The 25,133-nt window shown below is 37.7% G+C and overlaps 1 protein-coding gene across 1 annotated transcript in view; it reads right to left on the bottom strand.

Annotated features, from left to right (window-relative positions):
* LGSN (lengsin, lens protein with glutamine synthetase domain) overlaps nt 1-24,879 on the bottom strand; it is a gene marked incomplete at both ends in the record, with an annotated part of 30,306 nt that extends 5,427 nt beyond the window's left edge. The window contains 3 exons of the mRNA XM_079781071.1: nt 2,284-2,450; nt 9,794-9,923; nt 24,850-24,879. Of these exons, the coding sequence (XP_079637197.1) occupies nt 2,284-2,450; nt 9,794-9,923; nt 24,850-24,879 (327 nt within the window). The remainder of the gene's footprint in view (nt 1-2,283; nt 2,451-9,793; nt 9,924-24,849) is intronic.
* Nucleotides 24,880-25,133: the final 254 nt, after the last annotated feature.

Raw genomic sequence — 25,133 nt, 5'->3', positions numbered from 1 at the left:
AATTGATACTTTATTTTCCCCAAATAGAAAAATCAAATTTTAATTACTTTATAAAGATTAAAATTACTTTTCTCTAAGCCATTGGCAAATTTAAATTACTGACTCCACTCTTTGTTTAATGAATTTCCCATACAGAATTGTATGTCTATACATATATAGGTAGATATATATACAAACATACAATGTTTATTTTTTTAAATATATTTTTATTGATTTCAGAGAGGAAGGGAGAGGGAGAGAGAGATAGAAACATCAATGGTGAGCAGACCTGGCTGCTCAGGTGTGTGTTATAGGACTGAAAAAGACTTCCAATTCTTTACTGTAGACTTCTGAGAGGCAGTTAACTCTGGGGATTACAATAGGACAAGCCATTGATCTGCTGCCTCCTGCATGCCCTTCCACTGGGGATTGAGCCTGCAAACTGGGCATATGCTCTGACTGAAAATTGAACCGTGACTTCCTGGTTCATAGGTCAATGCTCAACCACTGAGCCATGCCACCTGGGCCAGACACACAATGTTTAGATTGGTCTGCACAGATTAACCTATTTTTAATGTCTAGTCATGATAAATTTTCCAAAATCAATTTAATCTTAAGTTATAAATATTCATGCTGCAAATAAATACTCATTCTTATTTATACCTTCAAAAGTTCCAAAATAAATTTGAGTTGTTTTGTTAAAAAATATATAGCTACTGTATAATCATTAAATAATAATAATGAAATGTAGCCCTAACCAGTTTGGCTCAGTGGATAGAGCGTCGGCCTGTGGACTGAAGGGTCCCAGGTTCGATTCTGGTCAAGGGCATGTACCTTGGTTGTGGGCACATCCCCAGTAGGAGGTGTGCAGGAGGCAGCTGATCGATGTTTCTCTCTCATCGATGTTTCTAGCTCTCTATCTCTCTCCCATCCTCTCTGTAAAAAATCAATAAAAATATAAAAAATAATAATAATAATGAAATGTATTAGGAAACTGTAGTTAAGAATAAACAGCAATTGCCCTATCTAAATTCCAGAAAAATAAAAGTGGTTCTTATATGTGGGACATTGAATAAGATAATGGAAAATATTTTCAATAGCAATAAAAAAATAGAATGCAGAAGTTTTCTCTGTACATCAATTGTATCAGTGCTCAGCAAATGTAGGAAGCATATTAAATTATATTTTCATAAAGGAGTTCCATTGAGGAACTAGAGTAAGGTCTTAAAAATGTAGTTTCAGATGTCATTAGTAGATTAAATTATTAGAAGTTGGAAAAAACTGAATAACAAAAAGTTTTATATTGAGGTCTCTGGCAAGTGCCTGAAGTGCCAGTAATGGTTTCTTATTGATTGAAAGAAAGTCATGTGAATTAGATCCTGGGCCTATCCACAATAAATTTCACATTTTGTTATCAAAAGTAACCAACATGTGCTCTTGCCTGGATAAAGAGGAAACAATACCTGCAGGCTGATCTAAAGAATTTCTTAAGAAACAAATTTGAATCTGTTAGCATTGTTTTAAAAGGTGTTTTGAAGATGCCCAGTTTTTTTCCAGCATAAAACCTATGAAAAAAACTACAATTTGATATTACAGTGATAACAATTATATATTTTAATTTAAAGCATGCTTAACTATTATATTTTTAAATAATATGACTGATGTCTCATTCCTAAAAAGTCATGTTTCAGTTGTACAATACTAGTGTACCTGTCATTAAAATGAAGACATAATATAAATTGAAAAATATCTTACGATCTTAGAACATATCCAAAAATACAATATTTCTTAATATCACTATTTTAGAGAAGTTAATAGTCATTAAGTCATCCAACAATAGAGTATTTTCTTATCAGAAATAGAAGCTAAAAGGGATATGCTTTTTATCTAGCAAATTTCTTTCTATTTAATTATTTTTTTCCCTATTATATTTGCTCCTGGGTCTTCTGTTGCAATTTTCTCATGTCAAACAAAATATAATCTTCATAATTGCAGTAAGAGAGAAAAGATAATTCTGTAGAGGGAAATTATTCAAAGCAGAAGGACTAAAATTACCAGTCTTAATTAGTTTTATATTTCTATTGGGTAAAGGAATGGCTGTTTGGGAGCTGAAATTATGTGTTCAGCTCCTTGGGGAGCAATAATGTGTTTGGGAAGGGACAAGAGAAGAAACAAAATAAAGTATTGGTTTTCAGCTAAAGTTGCTGTGTGGATTACAATAAAATAAGAAAGAGTAATAAGGACCATTGGCTTGCTAATAGTCATGAAATTACATTCAGTCATAACTCGACTTGTAAAACTCACCTGGAAGAAGTGTGCAGGGATAGTCTTAGACCTGGACACCCCATGGAGATCTGTTGCTTCAAATCGCACAAACTGAAGGTGATTTTTGGCCATCTCTTGTTTAATGTGCTTCATTCTAGAGGAGAGTTGAGGTACCTTCGGAATTTGTGTGTTGTCCCCAGTGTCATCTGTAAAACAGAGAATGGTTCTAAAGCATTAGACCATGATGAAATGAGAAGCAAAAGGAGGCTGAATATTCTTTATGATTATTAACTCTGACATTCATGTCATTGGCTTAGAGCTAGAAATCTTACCTTTCTTACTTAGCCTTACGTATTCCCAAGAACATTGTCTCTAAAGGGCCAAGGAGATTGTTTATCACTTGGGACTAGGTGAAAGTTAACATCATTTGCATAAGTATATAGCAATATCATATGTAAATACTTACTGAAAATGCCTTTGCTTATGGAAATTAGAATATATTTGCATAATTAGACAGCTTTGGCATCATATAAATCTGTATATAGATGACTACCATTGAAAAGAAAACACTTTGAGCTCCTTGAACTGGTAATATCTAAATTAAAAGTTCTGGTATGTTTTTTTGTTTTGTTCTGTTTGCCAAAAGACTTTTTATCTTTAAAGTGTCATCTGAATCTAAGGCATCTACATCTTTCTGTCAAATTTAAAATTTGTGTAAATAAGCAAACAAAATAACTTTTCAAGAATGAGAGTGTAGGAGATGAAAGCTCTAGACTGAGTACTCAATTTTAGCATTAGAAACCTAAAGCAACCAGAAAACAAAAGATGGAATGACAAAATGGGTATAGGCAGACCCCAGATACCAATAATCACTAAAATTAGAAGCCAAAAAAAAAATGTTCTTTTCAAGACGTTTGAGATAGTCTTCAAATTCTAAAACTTTACAATTAGAAGAGACTTTGGAGGATAAGTAATCTAATCCAATGAACTCATTAGCTTGAGTCCCAGAGAGGTACGAGGTGCCCCAAATCACACTCTCAGTTCATTGCCAAAATTGAAACCAAAATCTGAACCTTTGATTTCCAGTGGATAACTCATCACCATAAAATGACTGAATATATAATTTTATGGTGATGAGTTATAAAGCATATAGAAGGGTCAGGCACGTAGTACCCATCACCAATGTTATCTACTGTCCGCACCTTTGGAGAGGCAGTAGACTGTAGGGATTCAGCACAAACACTGGAGACCATCTGCCAACCTCCAAATGCTGCCTTTGCCCCAAAGACGTATGCTCTCTGTGCCTCAGCATTCTCATTGATACAGTACACCTATAGGCTTGTTATGACGATTAAACAAGTTATTTAACAGTTCCTGGGAGACAGTAAACACATAAATGCATAAAGTGAGCACCATTACTGTAAGTCTAGTAACGGTACTATGATCATATGTGAATTGAATACCCATCAATCTGTCACATCCCTGTCACAGCAGCTTTAATTTTAAAGTAATACCCAAGTATCCTTTGTGACATATAATTAGGCTTTAAAAATAAGCATAAAGATGGACAGTTTAAAATATAGATTAAGTAGATTTAAAGTACATGAAGCATGAGGAAAACAAATTACTGGTTTCACCTATGCAAATATATTAGAGATAATGTCCTGTTACTGATACATTTGGCTACACTGAGACTCCTGAGGGTTTTTTACTACCTTCCATTTAACACAAACAATTAAGCTGTAGCAATTACAGTATTTCATGCTAAATTAGCAGTTGCTGTGTTCCCAACCTATTCTGAATTATTGGGTATTCGGCCCAAGTTAAATAATTCTCCTTAAAGAAAATAAAATTTATAAGCATGTTAAAATATGGAAAATTTCAGATAATCAGTATTCTAAACATCATAAGCAATTAGATACTAGTATAAGCTACAAATTTTGTTTGTTGTTTTTTAATTTATCTTTATTGTTGAAAGTATTACAAGTGTCCCTCTTTTTTTCTTCATTTTCCCCATTGACTCCTCCTCCTCCCCACTCCCATATTTTAACAACATAAAAAGTTAGAATGTTAGATTACAGGTAATCCTATTAGTCTTTTACCTTATCTGTATCTTCTAAGTTTCTACAATAAATATGTGTTATTTTTTAAAAAGAAAAAATATTGATCCACTCAAGATAGATTTTTTTTTTTTTTTAGTTACCACTACTATTTTTTTCTGGACATAGTCTAGAGAGCTGCAGAAAAATCCCTGCCCTCATACAGCTTTATATTACTGAATGAGGGAACTGTAGACAATAAACATGCCATTGAATGCAAAGCTGAGATAATTTGTGGTGAAAAGTGCTGAAAAAAAATGAATAAAACATAATCACCTAGAATATTAATTCTATGGGATTTGATCACAATGTGCACAGGTCCAACCATTGATTCGGTTTAAGATCACCAACTTTCTCTATGGCTGGATAATGAGTATATGTATTAGTTTGCTAGGGCTGCCATAACAAATACCAGGTAGCTGTAACAGAAACTTATTTTCTTACAGCTCTACAGGGTAAAGGTCCAAGATCAAGGTGTCAGGGGGGATGGTTTCTTCTGAGGCTATCTCTCCTTGGCTTACAGGTGTCCTTTTTAATGGTCTTCCCTCTATGTGTGTGTCCTAAACTCTTTTTCTTATAAGGACACAGTCATACTGGACACCAGTCATATTGGACTCAGGGGAGACCCTACACAGCTCGCTCCACATTAATTACCCTTTTTAAAATCCCATATCCAAGTACAGTCACATTATGAGGTACTAGGGGCTTGGACTTCAACATATGAATTTTTTGGGGGGGACTCAATTTAGTCCATAACAAATTTGTTCTAATTTCATTCAGAGTCCTCATCACCACCTGCATATTCTACGACACACGTGACTGTCTGTCTTTCCCACTTGCATGTCATCTCCAAGAGGCCAGGGGCTGAGCTTCACTTGCTGCTGTAACCCTAGTACCTGTAGCAGTACAGGCATATCATAGGCACTGGATGGCTTTCATTCATTCGTTCATTCATTAATACATGCTGTGTGATTTGACCTTGTCTAATTAAGAAGCAAAAATTGACATCACATATTTTGGCATGTTTCCTAAGTATCCATTTCTCATTTAAAAGTTCATTTCTTTCACCAACTATGAGAACCCTATCCAATCTAATTTCATTTTCAAGGCAGTAACTAATCTAGCTGCATCATTGTCTGAATTTCTTTTCTTCAAATAAATCATACTTGTTAGTTACAATTAAACCTTTTGGTCAGCCCTTCCCAGATGCCCATGATGAATAGCAGGCAGATAATTGCCAGTTCAGGGTCTCATTTGTTTTTCTTACAGTGTGGTTCCTGGGAGGTGTTCTCCTTTTCCATCCCCTCAGAGGACTAATAAATTAAAGCAATGTGTTTTTATAGAGGAAGTTTTACCAGTGTGAATGTTCAGAGGGAAGAAATCAGAAAATACATACAAAAAAAAAAAAAACACAAAAAACATAAAACCTCCAAGCTCTGTAGCAACTAGAAGGCTGTGTTCAGTGACAACAAGGACATAGTTCAGTTGCAGAGAGCAAGCCATAGTCACTTATAAAAGGCAGATTAGCTGGGCATGTGGGCTTTCAGAAATATTGATTCAGAAAGTGCACTCTATAAGCACTCAGTTTATGGCATGCCAGGGATAATCTGCCACGCTTCCTTCCCAGGGCCTGCCCCTCTTTATCCACATGTCCCCTCTGAGAGCCACCCTGCCAGTGCAAAGGTACCCCACCCTCCTGCTATCCCCGCAGTGTTGGAAAGCCCAGGTTGCAGAATAACCTGGTACAAAGCAGGGACAGAAACAATAAAATGTGGAAATGTGGCCGGGGGAGGGGGGGGGGGGAGGGAGGGGGAGGAGCTTTTCGTATACATATGAAAATTCAGAGTAAGTATTATAGAGAAGAAAAGACAATATTGAAATTCCTTGCACTTACTAGTATGGGGGGGGGGGGTATTTTTTATGTTTAATTTTAAATTACATATTTTAAAATACACATGTAAGTGTTTCGTTTGGGTTTGTAAACTTTTTGGTGGTTAGGGCTTAAAAAAAACTTAATCCTGCCCTGGGCCAGAGAGGAGCTCCTGAATTAACTAAATTGAGTCAAAAATGGTACTCAAGCACCTGGTTGATTTGTGCAGAGACAGCTCATGACACAAATTCTTTCCTCAGATTTTTTTACTTGAGACTAAGAAATGGAAAATTCCATCTTCTTTTTTTTGGCTGAAGGTTACAAATTGCTCGTGGAAGAGCTAATAGGGCTGGCGCAGATGTTTTCGTATTAGTCTTCCCAATATTTGAAAAATATTTTGAATTAGTTGACACTCCAATATCAGAAAATTTCATATAAAAGTTCTGAGCTCAAGCTTCTCTTGATAAAACTAGATTTGAAATACTAGATGGATATGTCTTCATAGCAACCATTGGCTGGAGCTCTGAGGTAGCCTGGAATGGTGCATGCATGTTCTAATTAATGGATTGACAAATACCTTCTGTAAAGGGCCAGATAGCAAATATTTGCAACTTTGCAGGTCATATGGTATCCAACTACCAACTATGCCATTGTAGCACAAAAACAGCCATAGACAATACATAAAGATTCTTTACAAAAACCAGCTCGCATGCTAATTTGGTCCATGGGCTATAGCTTGTCACCCTCTAATCTAGTTTCTCACAGCCAGCACCACTTCCTATTTTCTTAGACCAGCCCACCTCAAGCATTTGTGTTATTTGCCTGGCCCCTGTAGCACTTGTGTTGATAATCCCTGGTGCTTAGGGGCTGTCAGTGCTCATGCTTTTCATGGAGAAAGTCATGAAACCAAAAAGCACAGAGAAACGCAGAGATGAGAGACAGTGTGATAGGCCTCCCAAAGACTTTCAGGCCCTGGAACCTGTAGATTACATCAAACTGTATGGCAAAATGGACTTTGCAGATGTTATTAGGGTTATGTACAAACCTTAAAAATTAATATTGTTATGGATTATCCAGGTTGGCCCTTAAAGGCAGAGAACTTTCTCCAACTGTAGGCAGGAAAAAAAATATTATTTTGCAGAAAAAGGGGAATTCAGAGAGATTCCAAACATGAGAAGGATTTGAGGCATTGCTGGCTGAGAGATATAGAAACAGAGAGAAGATTCTAGGAGCTAAGAGCCACCCCAGTTGACAGCCAGCAAAGAAGTAGGAACCTCAGTCCTGCAATTGTAAGGAACTGGATTCTCCCAACAATCTGAATGAACAGCAAGTGGATAGTCCCTGGAGTCTCTGGCTAAGAACCTAGAGGTCCACCATTCTGATTTTGACCTTGCAAAACCTATAAAAAAGAAATCAGCTGAGCCAACCCAGACTTAGGACATACAGAAGTCTGAGGTAATGAATTGTGTTCTTTCAAGATGCTAAGTTTGTGGTAATTTGTTATGCTGGCAATAGAAAACTAATGTCTATGGAGTCCTGATAGCGTTCACTCCCAGGCTCTACTTCCTCCTCAGGCCCTGTGTGTAGTAAAGAATTTCACCTTGCCCAAGGAGAGCACTGGCCTCTACCCTTGGTCCCTGGGAAGTCATCTCTAAGCTCTCGGACTTTCCTGCCTGACAAGAGTATCTTAGTTTACCGGAGCTTCTGGCCCCACTAGAATATCTAGCAATGTCATTTATTGTTGAGTCATGTGGTATCAGCTTGACCCCCAGCGGGACTGAAGACTCAGGTCAGACACATGGCCAGTTGGCTCTGGAACCCCAATAAAGATTCGGGACACCAAGACTCAGGTGAGCACCCCTGGTTACAACACTCACACATTGTTGCCAAGAGAATAGTGTTGTCCATGACGCCACTGGCAGCAGGCAAGTGGAAGCTCTATGCTTAGAACTTTTCTGCACTCCCCCCATGAGTTACTTCTCTTGGCTGATTTTAATCTGTATTCTTTCACAATAATAAACCATAACCTTGAGTATAATCACTTTCAGTGAGTTTTGTGAGTCCTTGTAGTGAATTATCAAAACTAATCTTGGGAAACTCCCAAACATGCAATTAGTGTCAGAAGTAAACGTTGTTTGGTGGATACTGTACCTCTAACGTCACAAACTGCTATTTTCTTACTTTCCAAACCTGTTCGTTCAATCCTTTCAACATTCATTCCCTCATGGGGAGAAAAATACCTCTTTTTAACTAGTTTCTGTCATTTGGATCTCAGAGATTTTTAACCAATACATTCATAGTCTGAAATAGCCGTATCACTAATTTAATAAGCCATAAATTTAGAGTAACAGAATTTCACTTTTAGAAGACTTGTGAGATCATCCATTACAACCTTTTCATTTTCTAGATGGGCAGCCTAGTGTGTAAAGAAAACTGTAAAGCACTTTATCAATGATAGCTGATATTCTTTTAAGTATTCTGACTCCCAGGCTAGCATTCCTCAACCAACATCACATTATCTCTAATTCACATACACATTTAGGACAAGTGGCTGGAACTATATGCCCGTTTGTCCCAGAGTCCTTACCAGTACAGCTGGAGTCTGGGTTGAATTCACTACCAGGAGCACGGGCTGATGTTTTGAGGGGTGAGGGTTTCATCTCTGCTGTATGATCCTGGGAGTCCTCGTCATCTTGTGGATGAGATTCATCAGAGCCAGGTCCCACAACTGGTTTGCTCGTATCCCCTAATTTGTGACACACCGTTTGTTCTTTGATCCTTTCTGTAGTAATACAGAAAAATGTTAAGGGACGATGCCATTGTTTTCAACTGTCTTCCAATTGATATGGAGAGAAATGCTTGAGGAAATAATTTATTCCTAGGCGGTAAAATACCAAATAAAGGGCAGTGAGCATAGTACACCCTGGTTGTAGGCCATAAGGAGGTGCAATGTCTCTAGAGAATTTAAAAATAATTTTAAAAATCTATAAAAAGTCTGGCTGCTTTTGATTGGTGCCATGCACTGCCCTTTCCTACTGACCTGCCTTGGAAAACACCACTGTTCCTAGAATGGAGTCTGTTGTCCAAATTAACTCCTAATTTCAGCACTGTTTCAGATCCATTAGACTAAGAGTCTAGTTGGAATTCCAACATGTGGTATGAAAACATGCCCCCACCTTTATTGTGGCCTCCTAAATCTTCAGTAATGATCTTTGTACTCATTCTCAGAACAGAAATGTGCTTCTCTTCTTACTTATATGTTTCTTCTTTTGTGTTCTCTCTTTTTTCCCACTCTATCTCCTTATTCTTCCCCCTTTAAATTCTGAATATTTTGGCTGATTGTTTTAATATATTTACAATTGTAACCCTGTATTTACCATCTTTTATGTTGACTTCGTACAAATAAATTTTATTTGTTTTTGCTTCTTCCATAGAAGAAAAGCAAATTTATTATGAAAACGTGGACCAAATAGAGATTGTCATTGATGACATATTCTTGAGGGATAATGGTAGCAAGATATTTGAGATTAAGTGTCCCATGCTCTACAGACTGAGCTAGCCAAGCAGTTGTACAAGATACCTTTTGAGTTGGGCATATCCATTTCTCCTATTTCAGTTGAAGAAATATGTGATTTAGTAACTTTCTTTCTTGTCCTTCTTAATTTTCTCATCCTGGTGCCTTCCGTCTCATTACCTTCATCTCTTGAATCCTATAATAGTTAATAAACAAAAAGTCCAATAACAGATCATGCACACAACCAAATTTGGTTGTCAAGAAAGTATGATGATTGGAGAGCTAAATTTTAAAATTAATACAGGAGACTTTTATAACGAGGTAAATTTTGTCATTTCCACATCCAATGGAATAACTCAAAATTACAAAGCCCAACATTCCGCTCACAGGCTGGATAGTCTGTATCACCTTCCACATGTGGTTTGGGAAATATCATGTAATAAATTAAGATCCTGTCCAACTAGTCAAGATTTCTATTCTTACTTTATACTCCGGGGTATTTTACATTATTTATTCCTAAATAATTTTGCCAAAGGCATTTCAGCCCAAAAGTCATCTTTTTTAGCATCTCTAATGTCTTTGACCAGAAGCATAATTACCTGAGATTTGACTCTTCTCTCTTTTTTCTTACCTCAAACTTATTGTATCCATATTTACTTTACTTCAAAAAAGCACTGCATTAATACTGTTTTGTAACTGTGTTTTACAGTATAAAACAAATGTCATCCCCAAGCTGTCTTATAGCTTGATATGTAAAGAAAAACATTTTTTAAACAAAATAACCAAACCTCTTACACTCTAGTTATAATCTTTGAAAGGATCCCTTGATAGACTCGACAGGGCCTATTTCCAGCAGGGGCTAGAGGTGAAGAGCTTCGGGGTCTTCATACCAGCGGAGGACAGAATCACCCCTGAGTCCCAGGACACAAAAACCAATACTAAAACAAAAAAATTAAAGCGTTGTGCTTTTTTAAGCTGACACTGGTATGTTTAATGTTGTTATACAAAAACATTATGTTTCAGGGGAAAGAAAAGTGGCAGGGTCAGGGTCACAAACTACATTCCAAAATGTTTTAAGCTATTGTCTTTTTGAAGAGCATGTTCTGAGAAGTTTCATATCTGGGGGCGAGTTATATAAATACATGACCAGAGTCGCTGCTGAGGCTCAGTTGTCCCCATTTATCAATAAAGCCAGGGCAAGTCAGCTTCTGGAGACGGAAAGAGGGGGTACAATTTTTATTTTTGTAACATTCACCTGTCTTCAGATAATCCAGACCAAAAAGAAAAGATTCTTAAGAGAACAACAAAGACAATTCACCTAGTTACTAACCTGAGAATTGCACCAGTAAAATCCCAAGAACTAAGTCACAGTACATGCCTCTAACTCCATAATAGATGTTCAAATCAAAAGTTTTTATCAGATGAAGAATACCTTTAGTTCAGCCTTTTTACTTTCTCTTATATACTAGGATAATCAGAGTATAAACATAGATATAATAACTGAAACAAATTTAGGCAAATCCCTGGTTTATCATGCCTCCAATAGAGTATTTTTATTCTCCTTAATCTCCTAATTACAGTCAGCTACAATATGAATGATGTTTCATTAAAAAACTTATTATCCAGGATTCATGTGGTTTGGGTTCTAATTCTGACTTTTCAACTAAGTAGCAAATCCTTCTGGAGCCTTTGTATTTTCATCTAGAATCACTACCATTTTATAAGTATTTCATAACCAGACAATATTATGTCTCATTTAGCACTTACAAAACATGCAGGGAACATTTGCTATTACCTACATTTTTGCCAAGGCAGAAATAGGTCCACAGGAGTTAAGTGATTTGTTCAAGGTCATATAACAGCCAAGGAAGAATGGGAATTATTTAAGGAACTTCCCACATCACCACAGCCTGACAGTTGAACTAGATGGAGTTCCAATTCTAATGTTATCTGTGTGACTCATAAAAACTTGTTCACTCAACTTCCTCAATTATATATTCTTTTACAGTTGTATTTTTGTTGTTGTTGTTGTTTCTATTAGCTGGGCTAATGGTTACATATTTTGACCAACATCTCTCAATACCATTCTAGATGCCACTGCTGGGAAAAATTAGGGTCACTGCAGCTATCACTCTGCCCAGGGCCCTCTATAACTTCTGCGTACTCTGAGCAGCATTCCAGTCTTTTTGAGATCTTCTATGTGGTTATTGAGAAACTTTCTTTTCTTCTTTACTCTCTACTTTATACTTTAATTGCCAACATTTTAAAATTATAAAATTTAACATAAAAATCCAGATTTCTGGCATTCTTAGGAGATTTGGAAAACTGGCATCACTGGGGCCACATTTTGTCATGGCAACGACTGGCTAGAGCCACATGTTGGCTCCTTCCTGGAAAAGGGTGTCAGCTCTGGTGTTCACCATCTAGCCCATGGTGTCTCTTCATTATCTGCCCTGAACAACCTGAATCACTTTCTTTACCACATGGAAGCCTTCAATTCCATCACAGTACTTTATTGTAAGACTAGAGGCCTGGTGCACGCATTTGTGCACCAGTGGGGTCCTTTGGCCTGGCCTGTGGGATCGGGCCAAAACCAGCTGTCCAACATCCCCTGAGGGGTCCCGGATGGCGAGAGAGCGCAGGCCAGGCCGAGGGACTCCACCGATGCACAATCAGGGCCGGGGAGGGACGCGGGAGGTTGGCCAGCTGGGGAGCAACTGCGGGAGGGCTCCAGGGCATGTCTGGCCCGTCTCGCTTAGTCCCGATTGGCCAGACCCCAGCAGCAAGCTAACCTACCAGTTGGAGCATCTGCCCCCTGGTGGTCAGTGCACATCATAGCGAGCAGTTGGTCAGTGCACATCATAGCGAGCAGTTGAACAGTCTTAGCATATCATTAGCATATTACACTTTGATTGGTTGAATAGACAACCAGACACTGAGCATATTAGGCTTGTATTATATAGGATTCTTCATGAAAGGGATCATGTTTTATTTGTTTTTATGTCTTTGTTTTTGCCTCATCCATAGCAGGTTATCCATAGTCCTCATTATTTGGATTGATAAAATTTAAGCTGGTGGAGAGTTAAAATGGTTTTAATCCCTACACAGGAAAGAGTTATAAAAAAATACAATTGTAGCCCTGTCTGGATTGGCTCACTGGATAGAGTGTCAGCCCTGATACCGAAGGGTCCCGGGTTCGATTCTGGTCAAGGGCACGTACCTCGGTTGCAGGTTCAATCCAGGCCCTGTTGGGGAGCAGGCAGAAGCAACCAATCGATGTGTCTCTCTCACATCAATGTTTCTCTCTTCCTGTCTCTCCCGCACCCTTCCACTCTCTCTAAAAATCAATGGAAAAATATCCTCGGGTGATAACACTTTTATTATACCTACTATGAGTCAAATCTCTTCTAAATGCTCTATATATATTAATGCATTTAATTTCAAAACCATCCCTTGAGATAGATACATTATCATCTCCATTTTAGAGGTGAAGAAAACTGAGAAAAAAATACATATATATATATATATATATATATATATATATATATATATATATTAATTTGCTTCAAATCATATATCTTGTAAGTAGGAGAGTTAGGATTTGAACCCAGGCAGTTGGCACTAAAGCACAAGTACTTAATTCGTTCTAAATGAATACTGTCAGTAAGACTGCCCCCTGGGGTGCTGAGGTGCTGGGAGGCTAGAGCAGAATTCAAGAGAGCTCCTGCAGGGCCAGGTGTTAACTCTTTAGTGCATGGATTGTAGACAGGACCAAGGGCCTTAGGGGAATAGTAGGACAGCTAGAGAAGTTTGGAGGGTTTGGGTGGGACCCTTTGCAGCTGTTTACCTATGAGTTTGGAAAGGTTTCTCAAGCAGTCAGCAATGCAGTTGCAGCTGACAGGTCTTCTGGTTGCACGTTTATGCTGCACAAGCAGGGCCTGGTGCATAGTAAGTACTAAATAGATGTTAGTCCTGATTGTTATTACCCAGGCACCATGCATTACTGGGGATCTCTGTTTGGAAGATACCTTATGTTACGTTACCTCATGGGCCCCTAACTTACAGGAGATGGCTCCCATTGAGTTAGACTCTAATTTATAGATTCTGAACTCAATAAATGAGAGGAACCACTCAGGTGAGGTTATGTCAAGTAGTCTGAGGGTCCTCAGAGAGGGCAGTGTGTCCAACATTCTCATACTTGGACTCTAAATGCTGCTATTATTAAGCAGGCAGGATACTTTATAAATAGAGTCCTCAGATAGCCAGAGAAACTAGGCCAAGCTTAAACGGAAAAGGGGGCACCTGAGCCGAAGATAGAGAGGGATGAAGTAAACCAGTTTGGAGGAACCATGAGCATAAGCACAGATATTCAGTTTTATTTTGGTCACATAGCATAAATATGCAAGTCTAATTCATGCTTAATGTAGACGATCTCAAAATTCTACAACAGGTTGATTCTGATTTCTTTTGACATTTCCACCAGAGAAGCTTTTCTGCTATCATTCCATCAGATGGCTCCGTTGTCTCATACACAGGAATGGCCTTACAGAATGTTTTCTATTACAAGATATTTTCATAATTCATGTTTTTCTCATCACAGTGTTTCTTTTGAAAGTTGTTTATATGGATTAATATAAGGTTATCATTTTGCATTTCAAATCCATGGTTTGATCAAATTAACTAAAAGAGGCTTAACTTAAAGGGATTCTGCCAAGCATTAAATATAAACCCTAATTTGACCTAATAAGTTTCCTTTTAATAAAGTAATCAGTGTTATTTACATTCTAAATATCACTGATTTTATTCATTTACTTTTAATTTTCTTTAACAGTTAGCTTTTTAATGTCAATACTTAAACCTTTGTTTTGACCCCTGTATACTGGCTATAATGTGAGGAATAATCCTTCATACACTTTGATTTCGTTAAAGATAAAGGTGCACGAAAAAAGAAAGCAAGCCAAGAAAATCTCACAAGTTTTAACCTCTGTTAGAAATCATGGGGAGAAAGGCATCAATGATTGTCAAATTTAAAAGAATATGTCAAACTGAAAAGAATGTGTCTTCAGTTTTCTTAAAATATATTCTTCAAAGAAAATGGGAGGAAAATGTATTTAAAATATTCACAGAAGAGATATTTCAAAGAGCATATCATAAACTTGCATCAACTAATCTAAAAGTATCCATGCGTATTAACTCCTATTCCTACTCTGGCAACCTGGTCTAGGAAAATAAATCAAAATATGTAAAGTTACCACCTCTGTTATAATAGTGAAGACTTGAAAGCAGCATAGATTAAAGTAGGATGCGTTAAATACATTGTGGTAACTCTGTTCAGTGAATTAACCATTTAGAATTGAGTGCTGCCACTTCCCATCTTCTCACCTGGATTAACATAGCCATTACCAAACTGTTCTCCCTCTTTCAGCGTGACCATTCTCCTGCTATCCTCTAGACCAGTGGTTGGCAAACTCATTAGTCAACAGAGCCAAATATTAACAGTACAACGATTGAAATTTCTTTTGAGAGCCAAATTTTTTAAACTTAAACTATATAGGTAGGTACATTGTTATTAACTTAATTAGGGTACTCCTAAGCTGGCCTTTGCTAAAAATTCAAGGGGCCAAAGAGCTGCATGTGGCTTGCGAGCCGCAGTTTGCCGACCACTGCTCTAGACTACTTTCCAAGTTACTGCTCTAAGTCACAATTTTAGTCTTGTTATTTCTTTGCTTAGACTACTTCCACAATTTCCCAGCACTTTCTGAAAAAATTCAAATTAGCATTATCTGAGATGCTGCATAACCCAGCCTCCCCAATCTCTCCAGGCTCCATAACTGGTCATTTTCACCTACAAACTCTATCTCCATCTGGACAAAACTGGTTTTATCATTTCTGTGGCCAACATTTTTTCCTTCTTGCCTAGGCTATTTTTGATTATCTACTCTTCTGACCACCCCTCAAAATTAACCTAACTCTCTGGACAATTTGGTATAGCCACCCTATTCGAAGATGATTAATTTTCTTAAATCCCCAGTGAAAGTAGATCTCTTATTAAACTTTGTAGCCTGTTCAAATAAATCATAATTATTGTCTTTTTTGTCACAATTGGTAAACTGTTTAGTCTCCTCTTAGAAATCTCATTTAGTGCTTTGTAAAATAATTATCAATATAATTAATGTAGCTTTCTTTCATCTACATACTTTTTTCCTCCACATCAAAAGGCAATGATTAGTTTAACTCAAGTACTGTGATTCCTTAAATACCATGTGTACAGTATACTTAGGTGCCCCTTCTAGAGGTAACAAACACTGCAGCAATAAAGCAAGGAACTAGGTAGGATCCCCAGTATCCACTTGGGCAAAAAAATGTGGATATTCCAGATATTTGTGAGGTAGATTTGGCGGTTTGGTGCTTAACTAGATATAGAACTTTACTATATCTTCCTCTCTAAGAGAAAGAAAAGAGGAATGTTAGAAGAAAGAGGAGGGAAGATGAAAAATAAGGAGGAAGAGGGGAATTAGGAAAAAGGAAATTGTCAACATTAAATGATCACTTTTCAAATGACATAACTGAGCCTCAGGAAGATTAAGGTCCCTTAAGTGGTGGACAAGAATGGTAGACAGTTCTGGAGCTTCCAATTTTGTCTTTCAGGTGGAAAAGGCTCAGACAGCAGGGATATGGAAAACTAAAGTTTTAAGGAGGATGGAACTGGTTTGATATAGTCATAGCAGAGAATGAGAAAGAGCCAACTCAAGAAACAAAACTGTTGAGTGTCCCACAGGAACTGGAGACTTTAAAGTTGTGGTGGCACCAATCCGCACCGCACAGGTAAATAATTTTTCTCCAGCAAAGCTCTGTTTGAGATGTTAAAAACACAGGGTTGAGGTTTGTGAAGATACAAACTCAGGAAGACAATGACAAAGTAAGTTGAAGATATTGGCAACTAAGAGACTAGAATAATAAAATATGAAACCCAAGCTAGGTGGACGAGGAAGTGAAATCAGGAAAGACTGACAAGGCAAACCTAGTCAACAGACTGGAAATTCCTGGAAGGTGGCATTTTAAATGTATCCTTGTGCTTAATCTATTGCCTAGAATAAAATGGAAATTTAATAAATATTTTCTTTTTTAATATTTTTGTTGATTTCAGAGAAGAAAGGAGAGGGAGAGAGATAGAAACATCAATGATGAGAAAGAATCACTGTTTGGCTGCTTCCTGCACACCCCCTACTGGAGTTTGAGCCCACAACCCGGAATTGAACCTGGGACCCTTCAGTCCGCAGGCCAACGCTCTATCCACTGAGCCAAACCAGCTAGGGCTAATAAATATTTTCTAATGAATGAATGGCAACTAAACCCTACCATGTTGAAATACAAAGTCAGAAGGGACATTTGACTCTGATCTCTGCTTCATAAATGATTCCAAATGAGATTTCTTTGTCCAACAGGATCTGATGATAACCCAATAGGCTGATGTAATCAAAACAACTTTCCTAGAGAAAATATTGCATGGACGCCTTCGAACTTGTCTCAGGAAGGGCTTTAAAAAAAAAAAAAAGTTTCTGCTGGTGACAAGCTGCTGCATAACAACTTTGTCTCTTGACCTCATTAATTTCACCTTTCCTTAGTGGAGGAGGGGAGCTCACTCTATTTATCCTCTAAACCACAACTTATCACCAGGGATGATTACTTCCTTTAAGACATGGGCAAAATCTTATTTCCTATACCTCCTCATAGCATAACTAAAACATGCTGATATCTCAAGAGAATTTTCTAAACATTAAGGAATGATATTAAAGAAAATTCAGAAACATTGAAAAGAACCAAATACAAAATATTTACTCAGTCCTGGCAATTAACTATGTTTGTAAACTCTCATCTATTCCACATCTTATTCAAGACCCTGACCAAAATATTCTCCTTTTTACATATCTAGTTCACCAGCCAGATAAGTAACATCATTTGGAGCTTATTTGAAAACATAGAACACTTATTTATGGCCTAGTAAGTGATTCAACCAAGCTGTTTCTGCAAAGTCCCTTTAGTCTCATACAAAATTAGGAAATCTCTGAGATCATTATGCACAAGGACCCAAAAGACCACCAATTTCCAACTTACAGAAAATGAGATATTCTTAGGGACCCATTACCCATAGAGTTACTTATCCTGAAAACTAGACCTTCATCTGTATATTTTTAAAGACTTGTAATCCTTAAAGTCCATTGCATTTTAGGAGGCTCCATCTGAATACATGGAATCTCTGAAGATTTTTGTTGTTCTTTGTTCTTTATTACAAATGTAATAATCCTCATTGAAAAAAACATTTTAAGGTACAGAAACTCATAAAGTAAAATGGAAAACTAAAAATAAAATAATAAAAGTTCTTTATTTTCCTATAACCTTTTGGTTTTTGACAAGTAAATACTTTTAGAAAGAGTTGATTCTTATTATTATAAATAATTCTTGTAATGGCTCATTTTTTAATATAAATTCTTTAATAGTTGTTTGTAGTTGTTTAATGTGTCAATACTGATTGGGACCACACACATTTTAAAATATACCAAAAACAGAAATTGGAGAGAATATCTATAGTACATTCACACCTCTATTGACAAGTGACTTACTGGGACTACTCTACTTTCATTTATTCAACAAGTAATTAATGAATACCTAGAATACTAGATGCTTTTGGAGAACTAAAGATGAATTACTTGCTGTTTCATGGAACATAATATAATACATAATTTTTTAAAGGTGTGTTAGCGTGTGTTATATAAATTATTTTTAAAGGTGTGTTAGCATGTGTTGTATAAATGATTTTTTTTAAATGTGTGTTAGCATGTGTTGTATAAATGAGGAAGGTACTGTTAGAACCATTTTCCTGATGAGACAGCTAAGTCTCTAAAAGATGCAGTAACTCACCTAATTTCACACCTAGAAAGTACAGAATCCAAACAGATGGGTTTGAAATTCTTCTTTCATTTCTTCATGCTACTTACAAACTTTACAGACACTAAAAACTAAAGATGTTACCTTTAGGAATACTAAATGCTGGGCAGTTTTATATAAAATGCAGCAGGAAATTCAAGTCCTTTGTCTTTTAACTTTACACTTCAATTTAGCATTCAGTGGAATCTATGTCCTTTGATGTGAAACTAAGCACACAAGGAAAATACAGATAAAATTCTTGGAACTTGCAGAAAATCAGAATTTTACTTAATATAATGATATTTCAAGAGAATTTTCTAAACATTAAGAAATGAAATTAAAGGGATGGGCTACTTGGAAAAGTGCCATGTTTCTCATTCTCAAGCACATCTGTGGAGGGGTGAGATAGTCCAATGTCAGGGATCACCAGAGAGTTTCCAGATCTACCACCAGAGATGCTCAGAACCTCTGTTATTTTACCATAAAATAACCCAGATCCAAGCTGGGAGATTCAGTGGGACCCTGCTCCACCTATATACCCACATCCACATGAGAATTATTGAGAAACTATCATTATAAAGAGCCTCTGCGTGAAAGAAGTGCCACGTGGTAAATGATGTGATGGACTTCTCGTCCATCCCAGCAAGATGGTAAAATACACAGTAGCAGCACCAAGCACAAAGCAAATCCCACCACTGGGGCAAGTCCATGCAAAAACTGCCACAGAACATTCTGTATTAGAAAATGTGCCTGACCAGTAGTTTCACAACAGAGAAAAAAATTTTATTTGCTACAGATATAGCACCATGTTATTTTTATAAGATGAACCTAAATAACAAAGGATGCTAAAAATTTGGTGAATTCCCTGAGCTTGGTACTAGTCCTGGTCTTATTTAATATTTTCATAAGTGAATTGAATAATAAATCCTTATATTTTTAAGAGAAATTAAGATTTTGCAGCTAAAATTATATTTATCTTGTATAGAGAGGATAAAAGTGATTTCTGAAAGCTTTGTGGATAAGCAGGAAAGCAACAAATATACTTCAAAGGTAAGGAAGACTTGCAAATTTCTTTCTTTAATTTTTATTGAATGTATTGGGGTGACATTGGTTAAGATATTGCAGAAATTTTTAAATATACATAAAGTACATGATATATATTTATAAGAATGGGTTCTGTGAAATAAGATCCAAAAACATAGAAAAGAGATCAACTAATGGGCTGCTGCAGATAGAAATACTGGGCCCCAGAGAAGCATCGAACAGACTGTCAAATTACAGCGGGAAGGCTGGGGAGTATTGGGGAGGGTTAAGAGATCAACCGAAGGACTTGTATGCCTGCATATAAGCATAACCAATGGACACAAGACCCTGGGGGTGGTGAGGGCATGTGCCAGGGGGTAGGGGAGGCCGGGGGAAGGTCAATGGGGGGGAAATAGGGAGACATATGACTACTATTTGTAATACTTTAAACGACAAATAAATAAATACATAAATAAATAAATAATACTGGGCCTCATCAAAAAGAATATTTTAAATATGATAGGAGAAGGCATTCTATGTTTTAAAAATATAATATACTCAGAACTAGAATAATAATATAGTTCCAGTCACTATACCTCAGGAAAACTTCAGTGGGCTATAAAAGGATACAGATGTATTTATTTATATAAATGTATACCACATATAATTGTTATCATTATTATATCCAAAGGCAAATAAAGTTCTACTATGCAAAGGAAAAAGTATAAAACTCTTTAAGACTGTAAAAATGAAAACTTAGTGGAGATATTACTGGCGAGTCTACAACACAACACACAGGCATTCTGGTTTCAGTGAGTAGTCTCTTAACCACCATGCATGAAACAGGAACCTATTTTTAACATCGAGAGAGGTGCTTGAACTCGAAAAGGGTGGATTTAAGGTAAATAACAATTAATATGAAATGAACTAACAACCTTGAGATCTGAAAACAAAACTTTGAATCCTACGAGACAAAACGCATTTACAATATAAAAATAGACTCGGGAAGTTTTTGTAGAGTTGCACAGAAAATAGCATGAAGCAGGGAAGGTCGGGTAAGTTGGGGTCATAGCCTCCCACAGGGCTGCATTCGTGCCTGGCACACAGACAGATACAGGCTGCAGAGAGGATGGACCTCTGGCCTCCCCCCACGTGGCATCCGTTCCCCCTGCACTGTGGAAGCATCAGCTCTGTGGCTACCTGTGCAGGTGTTTTCTGGGTGAGTCATAAGCATCTACAGGGCAGAGAACAAATCTTACTCAACATGCTTGACATACTAGTACCACTAAGCTCAGTGCCACATGCAAGGTTTTTGATAATTAGATTTTAATTATTGTGATAGGTAGCCATCTCCCTCAATTTCACAACCTCATACACCCATAAGGTCTATTTTTGGTGATAAGAATGTGTTTTTTAATCTATTTTCTGTTCACCGCTGCTAAGAATTTGGCTGAATGCATGCCTTTATGACATTGCTTTGCATAGGGAAGCTCAGTAAAATATTCTTTAGGGAAATACCAAATCTAAGATTAATAACTGTTCCTTTTTACAGAAGATTTTGCCGACGAATTTGTTCTGCTTGGGGAAGTGATCATCCTAGCGGATTTTCTTCACACACACAATCTGCCCTTCTGAATCTACCGAGCCTTTGTTCAGCTGCCGTGCTTTTGCAGTTAAGCTCATGCTACTGCTGCTCACGTTACCAGAGCATCTGGCATGGAACACAATCTTTGTCCTTTTCCAGACATTAGTTAACTGGGGAAAGAATGTCACACACCATCTCCTTCCCTCCTCCCATGTACTTTCTCTTCCTGAGAATATGGCCCGACTCGGGAGAGCACAAAGGAGGTTATTCAGGGGAGAGTCAGATCAAGTGGGCGCCACGGCTCACCTTTACTACATCTATTAAATATAATGTTCCATCCCAGTTATCACGGAGAGAGAGTATGTCTCTTGCTGTGAAAATCTGTGTACTTTAAAAACATATTGTTAGTTTTCTATTCTCCTAAGAGTTCATCAACATTGGTCTAGACCAGTGGTTCCCAACCTTTTTTTTGGGGGGAAGGGTGGGAGCCATGCCCCACCTAAGCATCTCTAAAATTCTGATGCCTCCCCTGTGACATATAATTCTTAGTATTCAAAAAGTGAACTCCTAGTCACGTGGAGCAAGCCTAAAAGGCCATTAACTTGGTCTAAACAAGCTTCCAAAGAACATGGCATCCATGAAAGAGAAAAATAAAAGAACAAAAGGACAGTTGAAGTACTGAGGAAGAAATCACTAAGAAATTGTTAAAATAATAATAATAATATGAAGTGATATGAAAAAATAGCAAATAAAGTTTCAAAACACACAATAGAGAACTGAAATGTATAAAATATGTCACAATATATATTTATATACTGTATATGAGGCCCCTAGAACCATAAGAAATGCAAAAAAATTCACTGTTAATAACTCATTCTCTAATTGCCCCCCTTAAAAATCAAATCCCCCCACCCCCCCACCGTGAGGCGTGTGCCCCACATTGGGAACCATTGGTCTAGTCTAGACTGATCTAGAGACAGAGTGACTCTTAAGAGTTTTCACAAAAGCTGGGTCGCCTAGAATCCTTGGCTAAAATTGTATGAGGTCAGGGAGATAAGCTCAGGAGTAACAAAACTTACTCCGATTTAATTAGAAACCAAAATTTCAAAAAGCTGATGATGTACATACTAATTACTTTCTTTCTCTAAGCCATCATTTACAGCTACAAATTTACTTTCAGATAGATTGGTTGTCTTACACAAACATATCCATCATTTGATGCCTCTGACGGTGATAGGTCATTACTTGATAAGCCACAGCTTATCACTCCAGTGAATCCCTTCTTCACATAGTTACCCACTTTCTTCATGGAAAGTACACTTGTTCTGGTCTCCATACCAAAGCACACTGCTTATACTCAGTGTACACGTCAGTGACCTCATTCTTCCTTAGGTTTTTCTATATGGGTTTTTATTGATTTTAGACAAAGAAGGGGAGAGAGAGGGGGAAAACAAAAACAAAAACAAAAACAAAACATGGATGTGAGAGGGAAACATCAATTAGCTGGGGATCAAGCCCAGCAACCCTGGCAAGTGCCCTGACCAGGAATCGAACCTGAGACCTTTTGGTGCATGAGACAAAGCTCAACCAATTGAGCAACACTGGCCAGGGCTTCTGTGCTGCGCCAGCACAGCCAAGGGTTCGGCGAGCCTGAGGGGGGCCAGCGAAGGATGAAGAAAAGACAGATAAAGAGAATAAGCTGGGTCTAGGTGGATCTTCTGTGCCTGGCTGAGACCACAGAACAGATCCAGACAGCAAGCTGAGCCTTTATTTTATAGCCAGAGGTAAACAAGGTAGTGGTCACCATAGTTACAATGTTCTTGTGAGTTTCACTCGTTTTGGCAGCACTTGCTGCACCTCCCACAGCCCATTAGTTACTCAGGAAGGATCTAGGGAGCATCATAAGGTCAAGCTTAATTATGCTAAGAGGGCTGTGCCCTCTAAGCTGGGACTTGTTTTTGGCTTTGCCAACAGGTCAGTCTGAGGCTTAACCCTATAACCGCTCCCTACAGACTTCCTCAGGTTTTTATCAGTCCACTAGATCAGTGGTCGGCAAACTGCGGCTCGCGAGCCACATGCGTCTCGCGAGCCGCGGTTTGCCACTCTGTTGACTAATGAGTTTGCCGACCACTGGGATAGGGGCTTAATCACAAGGAAGAACAACAGCCTGTAATTATTGGAATTGAGAGTCTAGGTCAGTGGTCGGCAAACTCATTAGTCAACAGAGTGGCAAACCGCGGCTCGCGAGCCGCATGTGGCTTGCGAGCCGCAATTTGCTGATCACTGCACTAGATGAAGAAGGAGTAAGGACCAGGCATATTCTCTGCATGACACTATTCCAGTGTATAGGTCTACCACTGTGCCTTACACATAGTAGGTGTGCTTCTTACATTATATTTTCTTAACTGCATCTAAAGAAAACTGACACTCTCCCAGACTTGAACACAGCATTCCTCCCAGTCTACATTTCAGCTTTTCAGAATAATCTGTCTGAAAAACAAGAGTAGGACTTGGATACATACACATCATGAGAATGCTGCATATTGACAACTGAGTATTTTAATGTATTCTAAAGCAGATGAGTGGGCTGTCCTATTTAAAATGCTAAACATTTGAAACTGAGGCTTGAAAGGGACCAAAGTTTTGCCACTCTGAAGCTGTCTTTTTAATATATTGATTTTAAGCTGTTTATTAAGAGGAAACAAAAAAGAAAGAAAAAAAAAAAAAAGACTCAGAAAGAACCTTGGCCCTTCCCCTTTTCCTGCCCAAGAGAGTCAGATAAGGAAACCTGCTTCACAAAGAGATTTCAGGTTTCAGTTTAGCCTCATTTGAATTAAGTAAACAGGAGGGCTTCAGGCAGGGGCCAGTTAGCTAGATAAGCCCTTCTTCCATTGTTTCTGAGTTACCTAACAATAACTTGCCTGCCAAGTGTGTTCCAGCCCATTCTCACTTTTGTAACTAATACCCCTTTTTTCCACCTTTTCTCTTTGTCCAAAATGTCATATACACCCAACTTTGCATCACTGTTTTTGGGAATTTTCATGCTTACGTGAATTCCCCATGTGTATGTATTAAAATTTGATATTCTCCTGTTAATCTCTCTGTCCATTTGATTATTAGCCCAGCTAGAAGAATTTAGAAGGTGAGAGGAAGAGTATTCATTTTTGTTAGCCTCCACAGCTCTCAATCTTAATCACTTAACCTCAAACATTTTTATTAGAATGAGACAAACACTGTGAGAAAAACAAAGATGATGCTCTTAATAACAATCAAAATAGGCATAAAATTTTTATAGCATCCTCACGCTTCTGAAACTCAGTGCCTAATGAAGTTATTTGAAATGATTATTAAAACTAAGTGAGCTTTCTAAATGCAAATTCTAAATTAAGGTTTTTTTTATTATATTTTATAAACTCAGTGTGCAGGAGAGAAGAGCATCTCATCACAAACTTCTCCGAAGCAGACATAAAACAAGTATAATAACCATGCTGCCCTTATTCATACTGATACTCAGATAGCTGACAGACAACAACAGAAAGCTTTGCTGCCAGTATTGTGGTAAATAACATTTTAATTATTAACTTCATACCTCCTGCAGAGGGTCCCCTTCATTATTCATCTCACACTTTTTTATTTAAGTTGCCCCTGGAAACCACAATATCCCCAACCAATGCATTCCACGTGTATTTATATGTATACCTGAAACAAACACTGCAGATGATGAATTCCATGGAGGCTCTTTCCAGAGGGGACTGGCAGGTAATAAAAGATGAACACCAGACTCTGATGTGTCATGCCCAAGGCACAGTATGCTGGAACCGCACTAGAAAAGTCTAATGACAAAGGCTCGTTTATGCCTGACTCCCTACAAAC

The sequence above is a fragment of the Cnephaeus nilssonii genome, assembly GCF_951640355.1.
Source record: "Cnephaeus nilssonii genome assembly, chromosome: 9".
Taxonomy (NCBI): domain Eukaryota; kingdom Metazoa; phylum Chordata; class Mammalia; order Chiroptera; family Vespertilionidae; genus Cnephaeus; species Cnephaeus nilssonii.
The sequence above is the reverse complement of the archived record's forward strand: the minus strand, read 5'-3'. Positions and strand labels throughout refer to the sequence as shown.